This window comes from Xiphophorus hellerii, chromosome 18 (assembly GCF_003331165.1).
Source record: "Xiphophorus hellerii strain 12219 chromosome 18, Xiphophorus_hellerii-4.1, whole genome shotgun sequence".
Taxonomy (NCBI): domain Eukaryota; kingdom Metazoa; phylum Chordata; class Actinopteri; order Cyprinodontiformes; family Poeciliidae; genus Xiphophorus; species Xiphophorus hellerii.
The window spans coordinates 26,697,256-26,720,192 of record NC_045689.1 but is presented as its reverse complement, the minus strand read 5'-3'; the positions used below and the strand labels follow the sequence as shown (position 1 = coordinate 26,720,192).

The 22,937-nt window shown below is 38.9% G+C and overlaps 4 protein-coding genes across 4 annotated transcripts; 3 read left to right on the top strand and 1 right to left on the bottom strand.

Annotated features, from left to right (window-relative positions):
• Positions 1-48: 48 nt before the first annotated feature.
• On the bottom strand, positions 49-4,255 carry LOC116708178 (extracellular calcium-sensing receptor-like). Its single transcript, XM_032546007.1, has 9 exons — positions 3,882-4,255; positions 3,509-3,803; positions 3,312-3,398; positions 2,889-3,158; positions 2,606-2,806; positions 2,238-2,513; positions 1,792-2,019; positions 1,576-1,699; positions 49-1,341 (listed from the first exon to the last, which is right to left on the bottom strand). Exons 1-9 carry the CDS (start codon positions 4,118-4,120, stop codon positions 431-433), a joined length of 2,631 nt encoding a protein of 876 aa, XP_032401898.1. The 5' UTR covers positions 4,121-4,255; the 3' UTR covers positions 49-430.
• Positions 4,256-6,499: 2,244 nt separating this feature from the next.
• Positions 6,500-11,589, top strand: LOC116708179 (extracellular calcium-sensing receptor-like). Its single transcript, XM_032546008.1, has 8 exons — positions 6,500-6,760; positions 7,476-7,770; positions 7,848-8,137; positions 8,958-9,253; positions 9,687-9,892; positions 10,019-10,240; positions 10,349-10,472; positions 10,545-11,589. The coding sequence occupies exons 1-8, from the start codon at positions 6,519-6,521 to the stop codon at positions 11,441-11,443; spliced, it is 2,574 nt and encodes an 857-aa protein (XP_032401899.1). The 5' UTR covers positions 6,500-6,518; the 3' UTR covers positions 11,444-11,589.
• Positions 11,590-12,107: 518 nt separating this feature from the next.
• Positions 12,108-16,397, top strand: LOC116708182 (extracellular calcium-sensing receptor-like). Its single transcript, XM_032546011.1, has 8 exons — positions 12,108-12,385; positions 13,033-13,327; positions 13,420-13,706; positions 13,852-14,147; positions 14,337-14,542; positions 14,654-14,875; positions 14,971-15,094; positions 15,170-16,397. Exons 1-8 carry the CDS (start codon positions 12,126-12,128, stop codon positions 16,066-16,068), a joined length of 2,589 nt encoding a protein of 862 aa, XP_032401902.1. The 5' UTR covers positions 12,108-12,125; the 3' UTR covers positions 16,069-16,397.
• Positions 16,398-18,052: 1,655 nt separating this feature from the next.
• Positions 18,053-22,126, top strand: LOC116708181 (extracellular calcium-sensing receptor-like). Its single transcript, XM_032546010.1, has 8 exons — positions 18,053-18,309; positions 18,902-19,196; positions 19,285-19,574; positions 19,733-20,028; positions 20,243-20,448; positions 20,584-20,805; positions 20,882-21,005; positions 21,082-22,126. The coding sequence occupies exons 1-8, from the start codon at positions 18,203-18,205 to the stop codon at positions 21,978-21,980; spliced, it is 2,439 nt and encodes an 812-aa protein (XP_032401901.1). The 5' UTR covers positions 18,053-18,202; the 3' UTR covers positions 21,981-22,126.
• Positions 22,127-22,937: the final 811 nt, after the last annotated feature.

The window sequence follows — 22,937 nt, the reverse complement described above, 5'->3', positions numbered from 1 at the left end:
CTGGCATTTGGAAATGCAAAGTTGGAGTGTTTTTAACATAAGAAACAGTCAATTTAAAATAGTTTATTAATTAATTATTTGCAGCTTCAACACTACACATGTAACACACATTATTTGCCATTACCGGTGATGGCTTTCTTTATTGTTGTTAGAAAATGTCACTATCTATTAAAATTTATTTGCCTGTGAAGCCTTTGAAATTGGAGAGACTGGAACTTAACTAACTGGAAAATAACTGCAAATTATTGCAAAATGTGTCAAAACATAGACGATATTTAATTACTTCATGAATACCCCCACAGATATGAAATTATCAAGACAAAATGTACAACCTACACAGATGCTATCATAATTTTGCCTCTACTATATTTCTGGTGTTTCTTTTGAGTGGTTGACTTTGAGAAAAGTAAGAATTAAACTAATAATCTTATCATTTTGCAGTTCCTCGACTCATGATGGCTTTCTTGGTGTTTCTTTCAGGTCTCAGCAAGATTACATAACATTTAGGTCCAAACAGCGCCACCAAAAGGCCAAAGCTGGAGGCCAGGATGGCGAACACCTCCACTGCATCTGCATATTTGCCCGGAGAGTTGATATAAGCAGGAACAAAGGCCACCCACACAGCACAGAAGATCAGCATGCTGAACGTGATGAGTTTGGCCTCGTTAAAGTTGTCCGGTAGATTCCTTCCCAGGAATGCTAACAGGAAACTGATGATTGCCAGTAAGCCAACATACCCCAATAACACTGCAAAACCAACCGTGGACCCAACAACACACTCATAAACGATCTTGTCATTGTGGTACTGAGTGTTTTTATGAGGTGCCGGTGAGGCAGTCACAATCCACACAGTGCAAATTGCTGCTTGAACGCATGTGAGCGCAAAAACCGTTCCTCTTTGCTGTACAGCACCAAACCACTTTAGATAGGTGCCACCTCCTGGCTTGGAGGCTTTGAACACAGCCAGAACCACTATGGTTTTAACCAGGATGCAGGACACACAAAGCACAAAGCTGATCCCAAACGCTGCGTGTCTCAGCTGGCATGTCCACAGTTTTGGTCGTCCGATGAACAGCAGCGAACACAGGAAGCACAGCTTGAGCGACACCAAAATCAGAAAGCTCAGCTCTGAATTGTTGGCGCGTACCATGGGAGTGCTGCGGTGATAGGTGAAGATCCCTAAAACCGCAGTGCAGATGCATGTTCCCAGCAACGAAGCTGTAGTCAAGCAGACACCCAGAGGTTCGTGGTAGGAGAGGAACTCTGTTGTCTTAAGAATGCAGTGATCACGGCGGGGGCTTGACCAGAAATCCTCTGGACAGCTGAAGCACTCTACAGAGTCTGAGAACAAAAAAACAAAACAGATTTTACAGTTAGTCATAATTCAAGATGCCACTTTTGATTCATTAACATACCACAATTTGAGGAGTTGGTGTTTAGGTTAAATATTAAACCTTTTAGGAACCTCAAGTGACATAAACTTCTTGTCAGTTTTCTTTCTATTCTCTCAACGTGTTCATGTCAGCTATAAAGATCATTCACTCATATAAATGTAATTGTAACCATGATACCAACTTGTTTTGTTGCTGATCTTTCCTTCAGAACAAGGAACGCAATCAAAACAGCACACAGGTTGCCCCTTCTTCCTCGCCATGCGAGTCCCAGGATTACAGGTCTCACTGCACACCGACCGAGGAGGCTGCAGACACACATGCAAAAAAAAAAACATATAATCAGATTTCTTCTAGCTCACTTATAAGCAGCACTTCAAATAAAATCAATGAAGGCAACCTGATTATTGTTGAAGTTCCAGAAGATTTTTTCTTCATTAAGAATGAGTTCTTCAACACCAGAAGCTGTCTTCTTAACAACGCCCACATTCAGTACTTGAACTCCACCGTCAGGGAGCCACAGCCAGTTCATGATGTCGTATATCGGCAGAGCATCACCGTTCTCATCAAATGACACATGATCCCCAAAGGGAATGGTAAAGTTGACTTTTTCCAAGTAATACATTAGCTGGAAATGTGAAGAGATCAATACTGTGACAAGGAGTCAAGCTTTGTTTTTGTCTGTCGTTTCTAAATTCTGATATCACCGCTCACAAGCTAACAAATGTTCGACGATAGAACACTTTCAGTAAAATTAAAACTATCTGGTATTCAGGTTGAGTATAAATCCTAATACGACACGATCTGATGAAAATACTAATGGCTTAGTGAAAACTGATGCCCTACCTGCCAAGCCTCCAGTTTTTGCAGAGAGGCACAGCTGTGCCCGCTGAAAGGGCCTCTCCCTGCCTGACACTGCAGCATCTCATCGAGGGCATATGCCAGAGCATACACGGCCTTGTAAATGTTATATTCAGGCCTGAGGTTAGAAACATCCAGAAACTCAGTCTGCGCACTCTCCAAATCTTCTTCACCAGAGCATAATGCTCCCCCAGCTTCTAGCCAGTCTGCTGGAGGGGGAGCAAATCTACACTGAAATGTATGTTCCCAAAACTGCCTTATCTGGAAAGTTTTATAAAAAGAAAAAAAACTGCTTGACAAAAGAAAGACAATAATGTATACCAGTGCAATTATAGGTCAAAGTTGAATCTCACCATAGTGTTCTGATTGTTGCTGCTATTCCCAGGCTGTGTGCTCAGGAGGAAATCTCTAAGTCCTAAAATGTCTCCTCGACGGATTGCAATGCCCAGCGTGCCACCCAGGTACGGCATGAGACGGGGGGTTTGGAGCACAGCCGCTGATGCCCAGGCTTCACTCGCCATCCACTGGAGCCCTGTCACGTTCTGCTTCATAACCTTTTTTGCAGGGAAGATGCAATAATGCAAAGTATTTGGCCTCTAAAACAATAAGTAATTAACACATAAGAAAGAGGGATACCTCTTCCATCAGCTGAATCATATTGATCTGATGGGCAAACACGATAACCACGCGAGCTGTGGATTTTTTCATTCCTTCCACGATTCTCCGTAGCTCAGATGGGTTTTCACCCCACGGTAAAATCTCAGTGTATGCAAGACAACCCAGTCCAGATTGAGTCAGCTCCGACTGGAAGGACTGGGCAACATGGAGCCCATAGTCGTCGTCACTGACCAGCAGACCAGCCCACATCCAGCCAAAGCGTTTTAAAATCTGAAGCATTGCATGCACCTAAGTGGACACACTGCGTGAGATACCATTGCTTTCCTGTTCTCATAAAATCACAGTTGTATTACAATGATCATGCCTATTCTTCTGAATCTATGTACTATGAGATTAATGTAATTTCGCCTGTGTGACATCTCATTTATAAATCAGTCACACCTGAAAAGTATCACTCGGGATTGTCCTAAAAAAGGACGGAAACCTCTGGCGATCACTTAGGCAAGAACACGTGGCAAAGTAGCTCACCTAAAAGAAACAAGGAAGTTAAATTTGTATTATTTAGATAACCCCAAACAAAGATGTGGTACATGTAATATACATTATTAGCGAAGCAGAAGTTCAGAAAGAAAACTTACGATGGGAAGTCTGAATAAGCCTATCACATCGGACGTGGCGATGGAAAACGTTGAAAAAGAATCGCCGACTATGCCGAGGACTGGAGGGCCTCCTGAACATTTCTCCTGAGGAAGAAACTGTTCCTCTTGACCACTGGCCAGTGACAATGCCGCACTGAATCCAATTACCAGTGTGGCACAGTTGTCATAAAGGCTATATCCCAAAGTCACATTGGGGAGCAGAGTTGGGTTTTTGTTAATTTCCTCAATGGCAAATGCCATGGTCATGGCATGTCTGAACCCTGGAGGGTCAAAGCTTACATATAGAATGCTACATGAAAACACGAGAAGGAAACACAGTGTGTGAACAAGCCACAGTGAGAGTGAAGCTTACCCTTGGCAGATGTGCTCACTTGGCTCTGAGGTGAACGTTAGCTCGGGGAACACAGAAGTGTAGTGAACCTCAAACAGTCCACCCAGAATCACGTCACCGGATTTGTGCATGCCATTAAGATGAAACCGTCTTCTTAATGTGCAAGATGGTAAAATGGATGAAGCTTGTGAATAATCAATGTCGAAGAACAACATCAATATGACAAACAAGGGCATTAATGACTTCAGAAGCGCCTCCATGATTACATATTCTCCTTAGACCAGTGCTTTTTACTTCCTTGAACAGACATTTTATGTGGATCGTCCTCTCCCTTGATGACTTTCATCATAAGAGGAGGAGGGCCAGAAGAGATCTCACTGAATCTTCCAATACATTGAGATTTAAATTATTGACTTTTGTTGAGCAAGTGCTTATTTTTAGTTCCTTTCTTAAAACTCAATATACAGATTAATGTTGGTATGAATAATAATAAGAAAACTCAGCTCCACATAACGTGAAACATGCTGCCACATTCAATAAATTACAATATTGTTGAAAATTTCCTTCTTTTGTTGTTTTCAGATGTTTGTTGACCTTGATTGACAAAATGTATGTGGTGCTTTATGATATGCCCTTCTCTCTAATTGGCCATAGTCCAGTTTATGTTTGATTAAATAAGGTTTTCAAACACAGATGATCAAACTAATAACAAATGTTTACGTACTCCCTTAGTTTGTAACCATTCCTGGTGTTCGACTACATTTGTTACAAAAGGCATTTTCTATAAATCCAAGCGATGATACTGCGCGTATGTCAGGAATTTTTTAACCAATAGCCATTAATCTAAGGTGTCCTAACTAATTCTGTGTTCTAGTTACCTTGGAACTCTGAGCTGGGTTTGACATCAAACCCAACCTAGTTAAGTCGGAATTTCAACATGACGACAACCATAAACATTATTTGCAATACCTCTTGCAAACATAGTTTTAGGTTTTACTTTCCGTAAGCAAACACCACTTTCAATTTGTTCAGTGTATAGCTGAAGGTGTTACATACATCCATTATCTCCATGCAGAAAGACCCCGGGCTGGGATTTGAACCCAGGACCTTCTTACTGCAAAGCAACAGTGCTACCAACTGTGCCACTGTGCAGCCTGCGTGGCGTTATGTACAGCATTGAATTTAGATGAATGCTTACAAGTGTGTCTTGTAAAATAAAAATGTTTCTACCAGAGCTTACCACTGTTTATGCAAGAAGCAGCCATGTCGAAAGAGAAAGTTGACCTTGCAAGTCTTAACTGGGGGTAGTCAGATTGTCTCCCAGTTTCCCAAATGAATGTCCAAATTTGCAGGCGATGACTGTTGATTTTTCTGACTGGGAAGTCAACATTTTCCAGTTCTGAGGACAACTAATGCAACATAACTCCACATGCAGACTTAAAAGAGACTGTTTAGAATAGCAAAACGCTTCCTTGTGTCCAATTTAAGCAGTTTTAGTATTGGAATCCCAAAATACTAAATTAGATCACTGCCGTAAATAATAGTATAATTATTTAGTGAAATGGTACTTTCTTTTCATTCATTCAAATTAAATTTAACTGTGAGGTTGATTTCATTTTGTCAATAAATTTTGAATATTGAAGTGTAGTTGTTTGTGTTTTTTCCATGTATAGTTTCTTGCTGCTTGAAGAACAGCAAGACTTAACCTTCCATCTGTTGTTATTTTAATACCTAGGCCTTATCAGGCAGACATGGGTAAACAATATCTGAGACTGATATATTTGGCTATTACTATCAAGTGGTACCCAAACTTGGTAAATTTATCTGAATTACAAATTTTCAGAATTGTTTGTTCTATTTTTTTTATTCATGGCGTACACAGAGATATTCTGAATAAGTGATTTTGTTGGCAATATGAATTATCCATAGCTAAAAAGACATCCACCACAAAGCACTCAACATGGAACTGACATTTTCAATTTTGTCCTTGCAGTAAAACCACAGAACAGTAACATTTCTTGCGATAAAATGTGACATTTTAATGGGTATTTCTTGCTGAAAGATGGCTTTATGTTTATCTAGATTTTTAAAATATTACTAATGTCCACTAGATGGCAGCATTGGAGTTAAACTTTGAACAGATGTCTACATACTTGACTGACTTTAATAACACATTAAGTACTTTCAACCAGGTAGAAACTTATTGCATTACATATTTAGACTTGCAAAAGCCATAAATAAATAAATAAATAAAGTCAGCATACAATGGTCTGTTGATTAAAGACTTTTTCATTAGATTCTTTAACCATAATTGTAATGTAATCTGTGTTTTTTGGTCATATTCACATTGGATATTCACCTGTAACTTTTTATTTCGACTTCGCTGTTTGTCATGTATGAATTCACAGTTTGAAAATAATCAATATTATGTAATCTAATATGAATGATTTTTAACAAAATAATGTGAGCATGGTATTACTGTATCAAATTAAATAACAAATGTGTAAAGAAGTTGTTGGCCAGGCCCCAGTCAGATCTAAAATGGAAGAGAAGTCAAAGGCCACTGGGTGATGGCGTCTTCTCTCTGAAGTATGACGATGTTTCATAAGGGAGCTATAAAAACAGTCTCAACAAACTCACACCCACACTTGGACACAGATGGAGATCTCATTGTTGCTTGTGAGCCTCAGACTGGCTCTGGGTCTGTCTGAGGGTGGATCAGATCGGGTCAGAACCCTGGCTTCACCCATAAAATGTAGCCTGCAGGGTTCAAATCGTCTGCCTGCATTCACAATGAACGGGGACTTCGTCGTTGGAGGAGCTTTTTCAATTCACTACAAGGAGCTCACGAGGACTCACAACTACACCACTGTGCCTGAACCGCCTAGCTGTGCAAGGGGGTTAGTGACAATGAGAAGCGGTGGGGAAAAGAGGGAAGGGAATGGTAATCTGTGCCAGAACAAATATGTGTTTAGAACAATGCTGTTTATTGTTGCAAAGTTGTTATCTTGTCTACAATATGGGATGGATGTTTTTTATTAGTTGTTCTAATTATTAGTTATAAGAATTTGAAGTTTAGTAACTTATTTGCCCATAGTATGAAACCACCATGTCTTTATATGATTACCCAATTTATTTTAACTTTAGAGGTTTAATCTGTTATGCAGATAACTAGCAATTTTATTTGTTCAAACAGAATGTGGCTGTTCTTATTTATTAGTTTTATTTGTTTTTTTTCCAGTTATTTGTTAATTCTTACATTGTGTGTGAATTGTGAGACAGTTATTTTTTGTTTTTAAGCATATGCACTGACTGATGGCACCTTTTAAATTTCATTGTTCTTGTGACAATGACAATAAAGATCTATCTATCTATCTATCTATCTATCTATCTATCTATCTATCTATCTATCTATCTATCTATCTATCTATCTATCTATCTATCTATCTATCTATAGATAGATAGATAGCCTGATATGTAGAATATCTACCCTTTGTAGACCTTGAACATCTACAAAGGGTAGATATTCAACTGCTGTTAAACGTTGATTCTATGTTAGATTCAACAATGACATGTTGTAAATGTAATATAAATGTCTGAAATGTCTCTGTTCAGCATCAACAGTCGAGAACTGCGCTTCTCTCGCACAATGATCTTTGCAATCGAGGAGATTAACAACAGCACAGAACTGCTGCCAGGAGTCAAACTCGGTTATCAGATCCACGATTCGTGCGCCTCCGTGCCCATGGCCATGCATGCAGCATTTCACCTGTCAAATGGGCAAGATGCTGTGTTTGAGACAGGCCATAATTGTTCTTCGTCTGGTGTAGTAATGGCTGTTGTTGGTGAGTCTGGTTCCACCCCATCCATTAGTATTTCTCGTATTTTGGGGCCCTTCAACATACCTCTGGTAAGTAGTCTTTACTAAACATAGCAACTTTAGCTCAAATGCTTAAAAAGGGTTAACACGGGCTTTCCTTGCGATAGGTGAGCCACTTTGCCACTTGTGCCTGCCTGTCAGATAAAGATCAGTACCCAACATTTTTCAGGACAATCCCCAGTGATCAGTTTCAAGCCGATGCACTGGCCAAGCTGGTGAAACACTTTGGTTGGACTTGGATAGGAGCCGTCCACTCGGACTCGGATTATGGAAACAATGGCATGGCCTCTTTTCTTGAAGTAGCACTCAGAGAGGGGATCTGTGTGGAGTACATTGAGTCTTTCTATCGGACCGATCCAACCAGCAAGATTCAAGGAGTAGCTGATGCCATCCGCAGGTCTCAGCATTTTTTTAGCACTTGTTGTATGTTGTTAAGGAAGAAAGTTATTAGGTTAGCTTAATTTTGGAAAAAGCATGGCTCTCCTCTCCTCCTGTTAGCCGGGTCGCGAGCGGATGTCGTGACGGCTGCAAGACAAGGCGAGGCACAATGACGTCACAGATCACGGAGTTTAATCTCATACAAAGCAATCGACAACAAAGCTGCAGAGGAACAGAGATATACATTATATCACAAAATAAGGCACACAAGGGAAGACAAACGAACACAGAGACAGACAAAGGCGCCACGTGGAGAAAAGATGAAAAAACTCTCCGACTCTCCGGTGCTGTCCTGAAATTTTAACCAAAGAGGCGTTTCCCTATTTAATATATGCAAAGAAGGCGTTCTGCTCTTCGACCAATTAGAACTCCCTCAGGCCCCCAAAGAAAGTTGTGACTTCCTGATTTATAGCAAAGGTGTCTGTTTTTTTATCTAAGCATAGGCGGACCACTTCGTGCCCATCTCCATCCGACCCGGGCCGAGAGGCGCCAAGAAGTCTCTGACCCTTTTCGGAATGCAAATTTATTGCTCTGTCTTCAGCGGGGGAGGCAAAGGGCCCTGCTTTGTCTGCTGAATTCCCAACTGCTCAACAGAAACTATTCCAAATTAAAGTGTTGGCTATACCTTTACACATGTCGTAAGATTAAGTGTATTTTAGCATTAAATAATCATTTTCCTTAGCAATGTTTTGTTTGAATGTTGACTCTTTTTACAGATAGTAAAAAAAAAGTTATGAGGTGAAATATGATATTGTAAAATATATTTTTTCTCCCTTCAGGTCAACAGCGGTGGTTGTTGTCGCATTTGTAGCTGCTGGCGATATGAAATTTCTCTTAGAGGAGCTGGCCCGAAATCCTCCTCCACCTCGTCAGTGGATCGGGAGTGAGTCTTGGGTAACAGATCCACTCTTGATGAGATTCAGTTTCTGTGCGGGAGCCATTGGAGTTGCTATTCAGCAGTCTGTCATCCCAGGTCTGAGAGATTTCCTCCTGGATCTCTCTCCCTCTGAAGTGTCTGCCTCTCCAGTTCTTACTGAATTCTGGGAGGATGCGTTCAACTGCAGCCTGACAACAAGTGAGAATTTAACCATCATTATCAATATATAAACATGTTTGGTTGCATCAGAAACCAAAACATGTAACATTTATGTACTTATCTAAACAAACTCTTTAACAAACAATCTGCAATAAATTTAATCATGATTTGAGTTAATATTCAATGCCCTTATCTTGTTTGCCCATTAGCCTTTTAGATTTTTTTATTAAGGAATCCAAACTTTACCAAGAACTGAAGACTACGAAAAGTTTTAGTACTATCAATTACCAATTGTTGTCCTATTGTATGTACACTATAATTTTATAATTTTGATTGTGTACATGGAAACAAAGAATATTCCCAGTTCTTACTTAGTTTAGAGCCATATTAACTTGTGTGGTATGTCGTGCAAAAAAAACACAAGAAAATTAGAAATTTCTTTCACAATAACTACTTTTGGCTGCATTTTTAGGTACAACAGTAAGGGGCAAACTTTGCGATGGAACTGAAGACCTAAAATCTCTAAATAATCTCTATACTGAAACATCCAAGTACAGAATCACCAACATGGTGTACAAAGCTGTTTATGCCATAGCACAAGCTGTTCACAACGCAGTGTGTGAGGAAAAAAAGTCAACCGCTCAGTGTGACAAACACATTAGATTGGAGCCCAAACAGGTCAGTTTAAATTAAAACCGAATCCCACTAATATTTCATTTGAAAGCTTTTGATATGGTCAGGCACTAACATCGTTGTCAGTTGTCATAGATTCATTTTTCTCTCGGTTCTTTTTGTGAATCACAGATTTTCACTGAATTAAAGAACGTCAACTTTTCCCAGAATGGCTATCATGTATCGTTTGATGCTAAAGGAGATCCTCTAGCCTTTTATGAGCTGGTCAACTGGCAGAAGACTGAGAGTGGAGTCAATGAGCTGATAACTGTGGGATACTATGATGCATCACTGCCTAAAGGCCAGGAGTTTCACATTTACAAGAATTTAACCTGGATGGAAGGAAGAGTACAAGTAATGGGTCAAGGAAAAATACTTTTATAGATGAAAACTTTGTGGAAGGAGTGATTTGAGTCATATTCCCATTCTAACATCAGTTATTTGTTTCTCCTTGTCTGGAAGGTTCCAGTGTCAGTTTGCTCAGAGAGTTGTCCTCCAGGAACTCGTAAAGTGTTGCAGAAAGGAAAACCAATCTGCTGCTATGACTGTATACCATGTCCTGAAGGAGAGATCAGTAATATGACAGGTAAAATCTAATGATTTAATGTTTACAAACATCTTGATATTCATTTGTTCTAAAAACTGTTTTTATTCATAGATGCTCCAGATTGCATTCCATGCCCTAGTGAATTCTGGCCTAATTCAGACAACACGGCTTGTTTCCCAAAAGCTGTGGAGTTTCTCTCTTTTGATGAAGTATTGGGAATCATTCTAGAAATATTCTCCATCAGTGGAGCCTGTCTGGCCATCATTACAACAGTGATTTTCTTCCATCACAGAACAACTCCAATTGTCAGAGCCAACAACTCAGAGCTGAGCTTCCTGCTGCTCTTCTCTCTGACTCTGTGTTTCTTATGTTCATTAACTTTCATTGGAGCCCCCTCTGAGTGGTCCTGCATGCTGCGGCACACAGCGTTTGGCATCACATTTGTTCTCTGTATCTCCTGTGTTCTTGGGAAAACTATAGTGGTTCTAATGGCCTTTAAAGCTACACTTCCTGGTAACAATGTCATGAAATGGTTCGGTCCTCTTCAACAAAGAATGACTGTAGTGTCTTTTACATTTATTCAAGTTATAATATGTATCATTTGGTTGGTTGTGAGTCCTCCCTTCCCAGTAAAAAATCTGACCACCTACAAGGAGAAGATCATCCTGGAATGTGCGTTAGGCTCTGCTGTTGGTTTCTGGGCTGTGCTCGGCTACATCGGCCTGCTGGCTGTGTTTTGCTTTGTGTTAGCTGTTCTAGCTCGGAAGCTACCTGATAATTTTAACGAAGCCAAGATGATAACCTTCAGCATGTTGATATTCTGTGCAGTCTGGATCACCTTCATCCCAGCTTATGTCAGCTCTCCTGGAAAATTTACTGTGGCTGTGGAGATATTTGCTATTCTGGCCTCCAGTTTTGGACTGATACTGTGTATATTTGCTCCAAAGTGTTTCATCATTTTGTTTCAACCAGAGAAGAACACTAAGAAATATTTAATGAACAAAAATTGATTGGGTACTGTCAATAATTAGAAAATGTTATAAAATGATGGGATTTCTTTGTATTAGTTTATTTTGCAATGTTAAATTTTAATGCACAGTCGTTCTACTTGTATGTAATTTTTTTCCTACTTTAGTCTACTTGTGACATTTTGTGAAATTACCATGAAATCTATTTAAATAACAAATAAAACTTATGCAAAACTACAACTTGGTTTGGTGTCCCTCCCCCAACTTTAAATCACATCTTTCTATAAAAAACAACAACAAATGGGTAAAAGTTCCAGGGGGCAAAGACTTTGGATCTACTTCACTCTTTGCCATGTGTGTCAGGAGTGATGTTTTTTTGTTTTGTTTTGTTGTTTTAACTCAATATATTTTATACTGATTATTTTCTGGTTTGGGTGTAGGACCAGTTCTGCACAATATTACAAAAAATGCAAAATTTCACTGATGGACGGACAGATATATAAATGAATATATGTATTTACTTATTAGGGTATAACATAATGCCACATACATTGAATATGCATATGTATGTGGCAAAAAACAAAATGCTCCACATGTGAAAGTAGGTCTCTTGGGCTCCTCCTGGGCACTCGAACAAGTCTTACTGCTATGCTGCCTTTGTTCAGAGTCTCAGACAGGTTATATAAATTGGTAACAACACTTCCCCACCTTTAGAGCTGGAGGGATGGAGATCTCACTTCTCCTTATTGGCTTGAGACTAGCTCTGAGTCAGAGTGTTGGCTCATTTTTTGCTTTTAGTGGGTCAGATGGTGTCAAAAATGGGGCTTTAGCCATCAACTGTACTCTGCAGGGTACAGCTCGTACACCTGCATTCTCAATGGATGGGGAGTTCATTATTGGCGGCGTTTTTTCCTTACATTACAAGGAGCTGACAAAGATTCACAGCTACACCACTGCGCCTGAGCCGCCCACCTGCATAGGGAGGTTGGTAAAAGGGAGAGTGGTGGGAAATGGAAGGGGTGATATACTGAAAAGTGAGGGTTGTGATTTGTATGATGTAGAGTTGTGCAGCAAATTGCAAATGATCTATATACATAAGGATATTTTTCAAGAATTATTTGCATAACATCAAAATCAATGCCAACAGTGTAAAAAAATTCTATGTAGAGAAAATCTGACACTGACAATAATAAAGTCATATTCTATAAATTAGAACATGCTTTCAAAAGAAGCTCATTTGTCAGATTAAAAGTATAATTTGAATAAGAAAACTTTTAAGCTGTTTTTCCACATTAGATACACTTTTTTACATTTAGAATGTCTTTGTTACAATGTACCATTCTGATCTTAAATGTCATTTATTGCAACCAATAAATCACCATCATTAACAGAAAAAAGCTTTAAATAATCGACCCATGAGGAATTAATCTATTTAACGGATACTATCAGCTGAGATCGTAAAAAGTATAACCTTTTGAATTAAATTGACATCTTCTGAGTATGACTGTCCATAGAAAAAACACGAAATGTTTTCCTCATCTATGGTTTTTCTCAGACTAATTTTGTTGGTGATCATTTGAACTGATGTTATGTTATACATAAAAAGGAGTAATTTAAATGTATGTGTGCAGTATCAACAGTCGTGAACTGCGCTTCAGTCGTGCAATGATCTTTGCAATTGAGGAGATAAACAACAGCACAGAGCTGCTGCCTGGGATTAAACTCGGGTACAAGATCTACGATTCATGCGCCTCTGTGACTGTGGCCACTCATGTGGCATTTCAGCTGTCAAACGGGGAGGACCCCGTGATCCAGACAGGACATAATTGTTCTAATGTAGGCGTGGTAACGGGTGTTATTGGTGAATCCGGATCCACTCCATCTATTGGCATGTCACGCATCTTTGGGCCCTTCAATATTCCTCTGGCAAGTAGTGTGACTTTATTACAAGATGGAAAAAAAATTATTGTGGCATATGTCTGGTAAAAAAAGATCAATTGTTATTTTTGTTGTTTTAGGTGAGCCACTTTGCCACCTGTGCCTGCCTGTCAGATAAGAAGCAGTTTCCGACTTTCTTCAGAACGATTCCCAGTGACCATTACCAAGCTGATGCGTTGGCCAAACTGGTGAAACACTTTGGCTGGACTTGGATCGGAACAATCCATTCTGACTCAGATTATGGAAGGAATGGCATGGCCTCTTTTCTTGAAGCAGCACACAGAGAAGGGATCTGTGTGGAGTACACTGAAGCTTTCTATCGGACTGACCCACACAAGATTCAAATAGTAGCAGATGTCATCCGCAGGTTTGAGCCTCTTCTATCTTTTTAATGTGCTTAGTTAAGATGTAGACCGTTTTTACTAACCACTTTAAAACACCTTTAAAACATTTAAACATTGATTTCAAACAAGTATAAATGAAAGTAGCTTTATACATATTTTTCTCTTCAGGTCAACTTCGGTCGTTGTGGTGGCATTTACCGCCTCTGGTGATATGAAATTCCTGTTAGAGGAGTTAAACCAACAACCTCCTTCGCCTCGTCAGTGGATTGGAAGTGAGGGCTGGATAACAGACCTTCAGCTGATGAGATTCAGTTTCTGTGCAGGAGCCATTGGAGTTGCTATTCAGCAATCTGTCATCCCAGGACTTGGAGACTTCCTGCTGGGTCTCTCTCCCTCTGAAGTAGCCGCCTCCTCCGTCCTCACAGACTTCTGGGAGGAAGCATTCAACTGCAGCTTGACGAAAAGTGAGAAACGAACATAATCAATTCTCAGTTTAATTAGTGTTTTATTTAAAGAATCTTATAAGAGAAACTGAGTTAAAATGCTCAGTTTCTCTTATAAGATCTTATAAGATCTCATCTAATTTGAATATGCATTCAAATTAGATGCATATTTTCATCTAATTTGAAAATATGCAAAATTATATATTTCAGTTCTCGATACAAAAAAGAGGCTTTGTGATGGAACTGAAGACTTAATGACACTCAAGATCCCGTATACTGAAACGTCTAAATTCAGAATTACCAACATGGTGTACAAGGCTGTTTATGCCATAGCACACGCTATTCACAATGCAGTGTGTGAGGAAACGTCATCCACAACTAATTGTAAAAAACAAACAATGTTAGACTTAAGTCAGGTAAGATTTAATTTGAAAAGTTCTCTTGACACATCATATAATACTAAATAACTTAATTGAACAGAGTGCAGCTCTTGGTTCCCCTTTCTTTATTTTTGCGCATGTCCTCAGATTTTTACCAAACTGAAGAAAGTGAATTTTACCCAGAATGGTTACCATGTGTCTTTTGATGCTAATGGAGACCCGGTGGCTTCATATGATGTTGTTAACTGGCAGAAAAGTGGGAGTGGAGATATTGAACCGGTAACAGTGGGATACTATGATGCTTCGCTGCCAAAAGGCCAGGAGTTTCGTATCAACAGGAACTTAACCTGGTTGGATGGAGGCCTGGAAGTAATGGAAAAACATACAATATTCCTCAACTGTTTGAAAATAGCTGTGTAGCACATGGTTACTTTTTTCCTAATTTGTACTTTTTTCTGTTGCAGGTTCCAGTGTCAGTTTGCTCAGAGAGTTGTCCTCCAGGAACTCGTAAAGTGTTGCAGAAAGGAAAACCAATCTGCTGCTATGACTGTATACCATGTCCTGAAGGAGAGATCAGTAATATGACAGGTGAAACTGTTTAAAATGTATATTTTATGATGACATATTTTAAATACTTACAACCATTTCTAACTTTATATTTAGATTCTCCTGATTGCATCGCATGCCCCAAAGAGTTCTGGCCAAATGCAGAAAAAGATGCTTGTTTCCACAAACCAGTTGAGTTTCTTTCCTTCGATGAAGTCCTGTCAATCATCTTGGCTGCATTCTCAATCAGTGGAGCCTGTCTGGTCATCATTACAGCAGTGATTTTCTTCCATCACAGAACAACTCCGATTGTCAGAGCCAACAACTCTGAGCTGAGCTTCCTGCTGCTCTTCTCTCTGACTCTGTGTTTCTTATGTTCATTAACTTTCATTGGAGCCCCCTCTGAGTGGTCCTGCATGCTGCGGCACACAGCGTTTGGCATCACATTTGTTCTCTGTATCTCCTGTGTTCTTGGGAAAACTATAGTGGTTCTAATGGCCTTTAAAGCTACACTTCCTGGTAGTAATGCAATGAAATGGTTTGGACCTGTACAGCAAAGAATGACTGTAGTATCTATCACCTTTATTCAGGTTATAATATGTATCATTTGGTTGGTTGTGAGTCCTCCCTTCCCAGTGAAAAATCTGACCACCTACAAGGAGAAGATCATCCTGGAATGTGCGTTAGGCTCTGCTGTTGGTTTCTGGGCTGTGCTCGGCTACATCGGCCTGCTGGCTGTGTTTTGCTTTGTGTTAGCTGTTCTAGCTCGGAAACTACCTGATAATTTCAACGAAGCAAAGATGATAACCTTCAGCATGTTGATATTCTGTGCAGTCTGGGTCACCTTCATCCCAGCTTATGTCAGCTCTCCTGGAAAATTTACTGTGGCTGTGGAGATATTTGCTATTCTGGCCTCCAGTTTTGGACTGATACTGTGTATATTTGCTCCAAAGTGTTTCATCATTTTGTTTCAGCCAGAAAAAAACACCAAGAAATGTTTAATGAACAAAAATTGATATATAATTGTCAATGATTTGGATACAATTTTGTGTCTTTTCTAATGTTAAATGCAATCGTCTCAAGCTTATTACTTCTTTGTCCTTTTTGAATATTTACTATAATTACTAATTATTATTGCACTCTTTTTCAGCTTGCACTTAATTTTTAAATATCTTAACTTATGTGACTTTAATGAAATACTTTCTATCTGCTTAAAATAAAATGCAACACTCCAGAAAGTCAGATGTTTTTTACATTTTTGTTTGCTGATTCCTTTTCTACGACACTCCCCGGGACAGCATCACAGACACTGGCGGAAATTAGATATTGTTTTGTGCCTTCTCACACCTTCACAGTCACATTGTTAATATCTTAACTCTGCATGTGCTTTACTGGATTTTCTATGTTTTTAGCATGTTTGTCACACTTCGGTTTCGATTTGGTTTGAATCTTACATAAAAAACAGGGATTTCTTTGTTTCAATTGGAAACTTCTCATCAAAGAGGTCAGAGGTCACATGTGGGGTACCCCAAGGTTCAATCCTAGGACCCTTCTTATCAATATTTATGTGCTCCTACTAGCTCAGGAATCTTATTTCCTTATAACAGGAAATAATATTAGCTACCATAACTATGCAGATGACACACAGCTCTACATTACGATGTCACCAGGTCACTCAGAGCTCATCCAATCACTGAACAGATGCTTAGAATAGATAAATGTGTGGATGTGCCAAAACTTTCTCCGGCTGAACAGAAACAAAACTGAAGTTATTATTTTTGGACCTAAAGAGGAACGATCTAGAGTCAATGCACAGCTTCAGTTATTACAACTGAAAACCAGCGATCAGCCCGAAACCTGGGAGTAGTGATGGACTCTGACCTGAACCTTCAGAGCCACAGAAAGACAGTTACAAAGTCGGCCTTCTATCACCTGAAGAATGTTAGAGGACTTGTCTCAGCCAGATCTAGAGAAACTCATCCATGCGTTTATCTTTAGTCACATTGATTATTGCAACAGCGTCTTCACAGGTCTGTCCAACAAATCAATTAAACAGCTGCAGCTGATCCAGAATGCTGCAGCTCGCGTTCTCACTAAAACCAGGAAGACAGAGCACATAACACCAGTTTTAAAGTCCCTACACTGGCTCCCTGTAGCTCAAAGAATAGACTTTAAAATACTGTTAGTTTACAAATCACTGAACGGCTTAGCACCACAATACATTAAAGAGCTGCTGGTTTTGTATCAACCTTCCAGACCTCTCAGGTATTCTGGTTCTGGTCTGCTCTGCATACTCAGAACCAGAACCAAACGAGGAGAAGCTGCATTCAGCTTCTATGCACCACACATCTGGAACAAACTTCCAGAAAACTGTAAAACAGCTGAAACACTGACTTCCTTTAATCTTGACTAAAACCCACCTGTTAAGAGTTGCTTTTGAAACGTAATCAATTAATTTAATGATGACACTTGACTTAATGTAATATTTTGATTGTTGATTCTATGTTGCATGACTTTGTGTTTTTATGATGTAAAGCACTTTGAAATGCCTTGCTGCTGAAATGTGCTATATAAATAAAATTTGATTGATTGATTGATTGAAAAAGTCAAACAATAAAGATATTTCTGCTTGTTAAATTAGGTCACAGCATAGAAAACTGGTTGTGTGGCTCGCTTTGGGTGTAATTTCTTTCTCAGTTATACTTATACATGTTCTTTCCAAACAGATTGGTAAGCCTTAAAATGAAGTGATCTTTAACTTTCTATGACAAACATAAAGAATGGTACACCCTCTGCTTAAAGCTATGCCACTGTATCACATATATGGGTTTCATAGACCTATTTGTTTTACAAAAAATGTGCTGCTAAAATGAAACAATGGATGGTAAGAAAAATCACCACTAGGTGACATAATCTAAGTGATGTAATGATGATGCTTTGTTGAAGAGTTATATGAGGCAGTAAACACACTCACACCCACCTTTAGCGATTTGAGGGATGGAGATCTCACTTCTACTTATTGGCTTGAGACTAGCTCTGGGTATATGTGTTGTCTTAGCAATTTCTTTTGGTTGGTCAGATAGTGTCAACAATGGGGCTTTAGCTATCAACTGTACTCTGCAGGGCACAGCTCGTATACCTGCATTCTCAATGGATGGGGAGTTCATTATTGGCGGTGCTTTTGCAATCCACTACAAGGAGCACCCAAAGATTCACAGCTATGGCACTGCGCCTGAGCCGCCCACCTGCACAGGGAGGTTGGTAAAATGAAGAAGTGACGCAGAATGGAGGGAGTGTAACACTGAAAAATCAGAGCTTTGATTTGTATGATGCATAGCTATGCTGCAAAATGCAACATGAGGATTTTTTGTTTAGTAATTATTTGCAAAATGAATTTCAACAACGTATAATCTATTTCTATTTAGGTAATGATATATTTCTGATCTTATGAAAACACTTTAATCCAGAGTGTTTGTTGTACAACTTGACTGTCAAAGGTGCTAAGAAATTACTTTGTTAGTAAGCCAATTCATTTTTTCAGCTTGCAGCATTCATTGGGGTTAAGTATATAAAACACATGTTGATCTACTCTAAGTATCTAGCACTGGAAGTGTTGCTAGAAACTTCACTTGCTTATAAATAGTTGACTGTTATGAACCAAATTGACTGTTATGAACCAAATTGCACTCCAACAATCTCATTTGTGAATGTTTTGCTATTTTTTTGGATTTTTACTCCCATGAAAAGAATACAAAATATCATCCTCATTTATGTTTTTTCTAAGTGTTATTCTATTTGTAAAATTGTGAACAATTACATATATATCACGCTGTAAATGTATGTGTGCAGTATCAACAGCCGTGAACTATGCTTCGGTCGTGCAATGATCTTTGCAATTGAGGAGATAAACAACAGCACAGAGCTGCTGCCTGGGATTAAACTCGGGTATAAGATCTACGATTCATGCGCCTCTGTGACTGTGGCCACTCATGTGGCATTTCAGCTGTCAAACGGGGAGGACCCCGTGATCCAGACAGGACATAATTGTTCTAATGTAGGCATGGTAACGGGTGTTATTGGTGACTCTGGATCCATGCAATCCATCAGCATTTCACGCATCTTTGGTCCCTTCAATATTCCTCTGGTGAGTAGTTTGAATGTCTTATCAATTGTAATAGATGTGTATTAATATACCTCTTGGGAAAAAAAATCAATTGTTTTTGTTGTTTTAGGTGAGCCACTTTGCTACCTGTGCCTGCCTGTCAGATAAGAAGCAGTTTCCGACTTTCTTCAGAACGATTCCCAGTGACCATTACCAAGTTGATGCGTTGGCCAAACTGGTAAAACACTTTGGCTGGACATGGATCGGAACAATCCATTCTGACTCAGATTATGGAAGGAATGGCATGGCCTCTTTTCTTGAAGCAGCACACAGAGAAGGGATCTGTGTGGCGTACACTGAAGCTTTCTATCGGACTGACCCAAAGAGCAAAATACTAAGATTAGCTGATGTTATCCGCAGGTTTATGCCTCTTTGATTTTGTTTGTGTACTTTAGATAGATGCAGAGCTGTCTTTAACTATCTTTTAAAAGTTATATAATATATACTTTATAGGTAATACTAAGAAAGTGCTGAAGACGTGTATGCGTTTTGCACAGTAAATTCTATTGTCTTTTCAGGTCGACAGCAGTCACAATAGTGGCATTTGCAACCAATGGTGATATGAAATTCCTGTTCGAAGAGCTAAACCAACAACCTCCTTCGCCTCGTCAGTGGATTGGAAGTGAGGGCTGGATAACAGACCTTCAGATGACGAGATTCAGTTTCTGTGCAGGAGCCATTGGAGTTGCTATTCAGCAATCTGTCATCCCAGGACTTGGAGACTTCCTGCTGGGTCTCTCTCCCTCTCAAGTAGCCGCCTCCTCCGTCCTCACAGACTTCTGGGAGGAAGCATTCAACTGCAGCTTGACAAATGGTGAGAAATAATCATAGTCAATTCTCAGTCTGATTTTGTTTTTCACAAAATAAAATAAAAGGTTGAAACTTGATCCAATCCTTCAGACAGAAATCAGTTTTAGTTTAAACCTGTAATTTCTCTAACTTTAATGAATGTAACTAAGTTGAAATTCTTAAAGATTTCTGATGTAATATGAAAATATGTCAATAACTTGTTTTTTCTTTATTTTTAGCTACCTCTGCAAAAATGAAGCTTTGTGATGGAACTGAAGACTTAATGACACTCAAGATCCCGTATACTGAAACGTCTAAATTCAGAATTACCAACATGGTGTACAAGGCTGTTTATGCCATAGCACACGCTATTCACAATGCAGTGTGTCAGGAAACTAATTTCACTAATACCTGTAAGAAACAAAAGGGGTTGGACTTAAAGCAGGTGAGACTAAATTAAAGTCAATCACTTCTTTAATTTTTATATTTGAGATTGTTTTTTTTTTTTTGTATATTCAGTGTTGTTGAATTTCTCTTTGCTCTCTTTTTTTTATTTATTATTTACCATTAATCTTTGCAGGTTTTTACTGAGCTAAAGAAAGTGAATTTTACCCAGAATGGTTACCATGTGTCTTTTGATGCTAATGGAGACCCGGTGGCTTCATATGATGTTGTTAACTGGCAGAAAAGTGAGAGTGGAGATATTGAACTGGTAACAGTGGGATATTATGATGCTTCACTGCCCAAAGGCCAGGAGTTTCGTATTAACAGGAACTTAACCTGGTTGGATGGAGGCCTGGAAGTAATGGCAAAAGTGGAAAAATTGCTCAAGCTACTTGAATTTATTTTATTATTTCTATTTTCCATCTCTGTTGCAGGTTCCAGTGTCAGTTTGCTCAGAGAGTTGTCCTCCAGGAACTCGTAAAGTGTTGCAGAAAGGAAAACCAATCTGCTGCTATGACTGTATACCATGTCCTGAAGGAGAAATCAGTAATATGACAGGTGATTGTAATGTTTTTATGAAAATTTGTATCATAAAATAATAAAGTGCTATGATGCTGTATGACTTCATTTTCAGATTCTCCTGATTGCTTCCCATGCCCCAGAGACTTCTGGCCAAATGCAAAGAGAGATGCTTGTTTCCCAAAACCTGTGGAGTTTCTTTCCTTCGATGAAGTCCTGTCAATCATCCTGGCTGTATTCTCTGTTGGTGGAGCCTTTCTCGCTGTCATTACAGGAATGCTTTTCTACCATCACAGAACAACTCCAATTGTCAGAGCCAACAACTCAGAGCTGAGCTTCCTGCTGCTCTTCTCTCTGACTCTGTGTTTCTTATGTTCATTAACTTTCATTGGAGCCCCCTCTGAGTGGTCCTGCATGCTGCGGCACACAGCGTTTGGCATCACATTTGTTCTCTGTATCTCCTGTGTTCTTGGGAAAACTATAGTGGTTCTAATGGCCTTTAAAGCTACACTTCCTGGTAGTAATGCTATGAAATGGTTTGGTCCTCCACAACAAAGAATGACTGTAGTGTCTTTTACATTTATTCAAGTTATAATATGTATCATTTGGTTGGTTGTGAGTCCTCCCTTCCCAGTGAAAAATCTGACCACCTACAAGGAGAAGATCATCCTGGAATGTGCGTTAGGCTCTGCTGTTGGTTTCTGGGCTGTGCTCGGCTACATCGGCCTGCTGGCTGTGTTTTGCTTTGTGTTAGCTGTTCTAGCTCGGAAACTACCTGATAATTTTAACGAAGCCAAGATGATAACCTTCAGCATGTTGATATTCTGTGCAGTCTGGATCACCTTCATCCCAGCTTATGTCAGCTCTCCTGGGAAATTTACTGTGGCTGTGGAGATATTTGCTATTCTGGCCTCCAGTTTTGGACTGATACTGTGTATATTTGCTCCAAAGTGTTTCATCATTTTGTTTCAACCAGAGAAGAACACTAAGAAATATTTAATGAACAAAAATTGATTGGGTACTGTCAATAATTAGAAAATGTTATAAAATGATGGGATTTCTTTGTATTAGTTTATTTTGCAATGTTAAATTTTAATGCACAGTCGTTCTACTTGTATGTAATTTTTTTCCTACTTTAGTCTACTTGTGACATTTTGTGAAATTACCATGAAATCTATTTAAATAACAAATAAAACTTATGCAAAACTACAACTTGGTTTGGTGTCCCTCCCCCAACTTTAAATCACATCTTTCTATAAAAAACAACAACAAATAGGTAAAAGTTCCAGGGGGCAAAGACTTTGGATCTACTTCACTCTTTGCCATGTGTGTCAGGAGTGATGTTTTTTTGTTTTGTTTTGTTGTTTTAACTCAATATATTTTATACTGATTATTTTCTGGTTTGGGTGTAGGACCAGTTCTGCACAATATTACAAAAAATGCAAAATTTCACTGATGGACGGACAGATATATAAATGAATATATGTATTTATTTATTAGGGTATAACATAATGCCACATACATTGAATATGCATATGTATGTGGCAAAAAACAAAATGCTCCACATGTGAAAGTAGGTCTCTTGGGCTCCTCCTGGGCACTCGAACAAGTCTTACTGCTATGCTGCCTTTGTTCAGAGTCTCAGACAGGTTATATAAATTATTTTGTTTCAGCCAGAAAAAAACACCAAGAAATATTTAATGAATAGAAACAAAATGTAGGATGAGAATGTGATAAGTCATGGAGAGACAAATCATGCAAGAAAAATGTAACTGCTCATGCTTATAAATGCGTATATCATTCTTTTGATGTAACTTCATTCATTTTTTATTTTAGAAAAATGTTGAAATGTTTATTTAAATTTGCAAATTAAATTTCAAGTCTACATCTTCATATTGCAGAGTGTCTATTTCACTTTTTATTTCATAACTCCATACTTCAGTCGTACATTTGGAGTGGTCAAAATCTAAA

Coding starts and splice junctions, on each gene's coding strand:
- LOC116708178 (XM_032546007.1), bottom strand. CDS start 4,120: ATGGAGGCGCTTCTGAAGTCATTAATGCCCTTGTTTGTCATATTGATG. Junction 3,159..3,311: donor TCCCGAGTGATACTTTTCAG/GTGTGACTGATT, acceptor GTGTCCACTTAG/GTGCATGCAATGCTTCAGAT. Junction 2,514..2,605: donor GCAACAATCAGAACACTATG/GTGAGATTCAAC, acceptor AAAACTTTCCAG/ATAAGGCAGTTTTGGGAACA.
- LOC116708179 (XM_032546008.1), top strand. CDS start 6,519: ATGGAGATCTCATTGTTGCTTGTGAGCCTCAGACTGGCTCTGGGTCTG. Junction 8,138..8,957: donor GTAGCTGATGCCATCCGCAG/GTCTCAGCATTT, acceptor TTCTCCCTTCAG/GTCAACAGCGGTGGTTGTTG. Junction 10,473..10,544: donor AGAGATCAGTAATATGACAG/GTAAAATCTAAT, acceptor TTTTATTCATAG/ATGCTCCAGATTGCATTCCA.
- LOC116708182 (XM_032546011.1), top strand. CDS start 12,126: ATGGAGATCTCACTTCTCCTTATTGGCTTGAGACTAGCTCTGAGTCAG. Junction 13,328..13,419: donor GGCCCTTCAATATTCCTCTG/GCAAGTAGTGTG, acceptor TTGTTGTTTTAG/GTGAGCCACTTTGCCACCTG. Junction 14,543..14,653: donor CAATGTTAGACTTAAGTCAG/GTAAGATTTAAT, acceptor GCATGTCCTCAG/ATTTTTACCAAACTGAAGAA.
- LOC116708181 (XM_032546010.1), top strand. CDS start 18,203: ATGGATGGGGAGTTCATTATTGGCGGTGCTTTTGCAATCCACTACAAG. Junction 20,029..20,242: donor CAACTGCAGCTTGACAAATG/GTGAGAAATAAT, acceptor CTTTATTTTTAG/CTACCTCTGCAAAAATGAAG. Junction 20,806..20,881: donor GGTTGGATGGAGGCCTGGAA/GTAATGGCAAAA, acceptor TCTCTGTTGCAG/GTTCCAGTGTCAGTTTGCTC.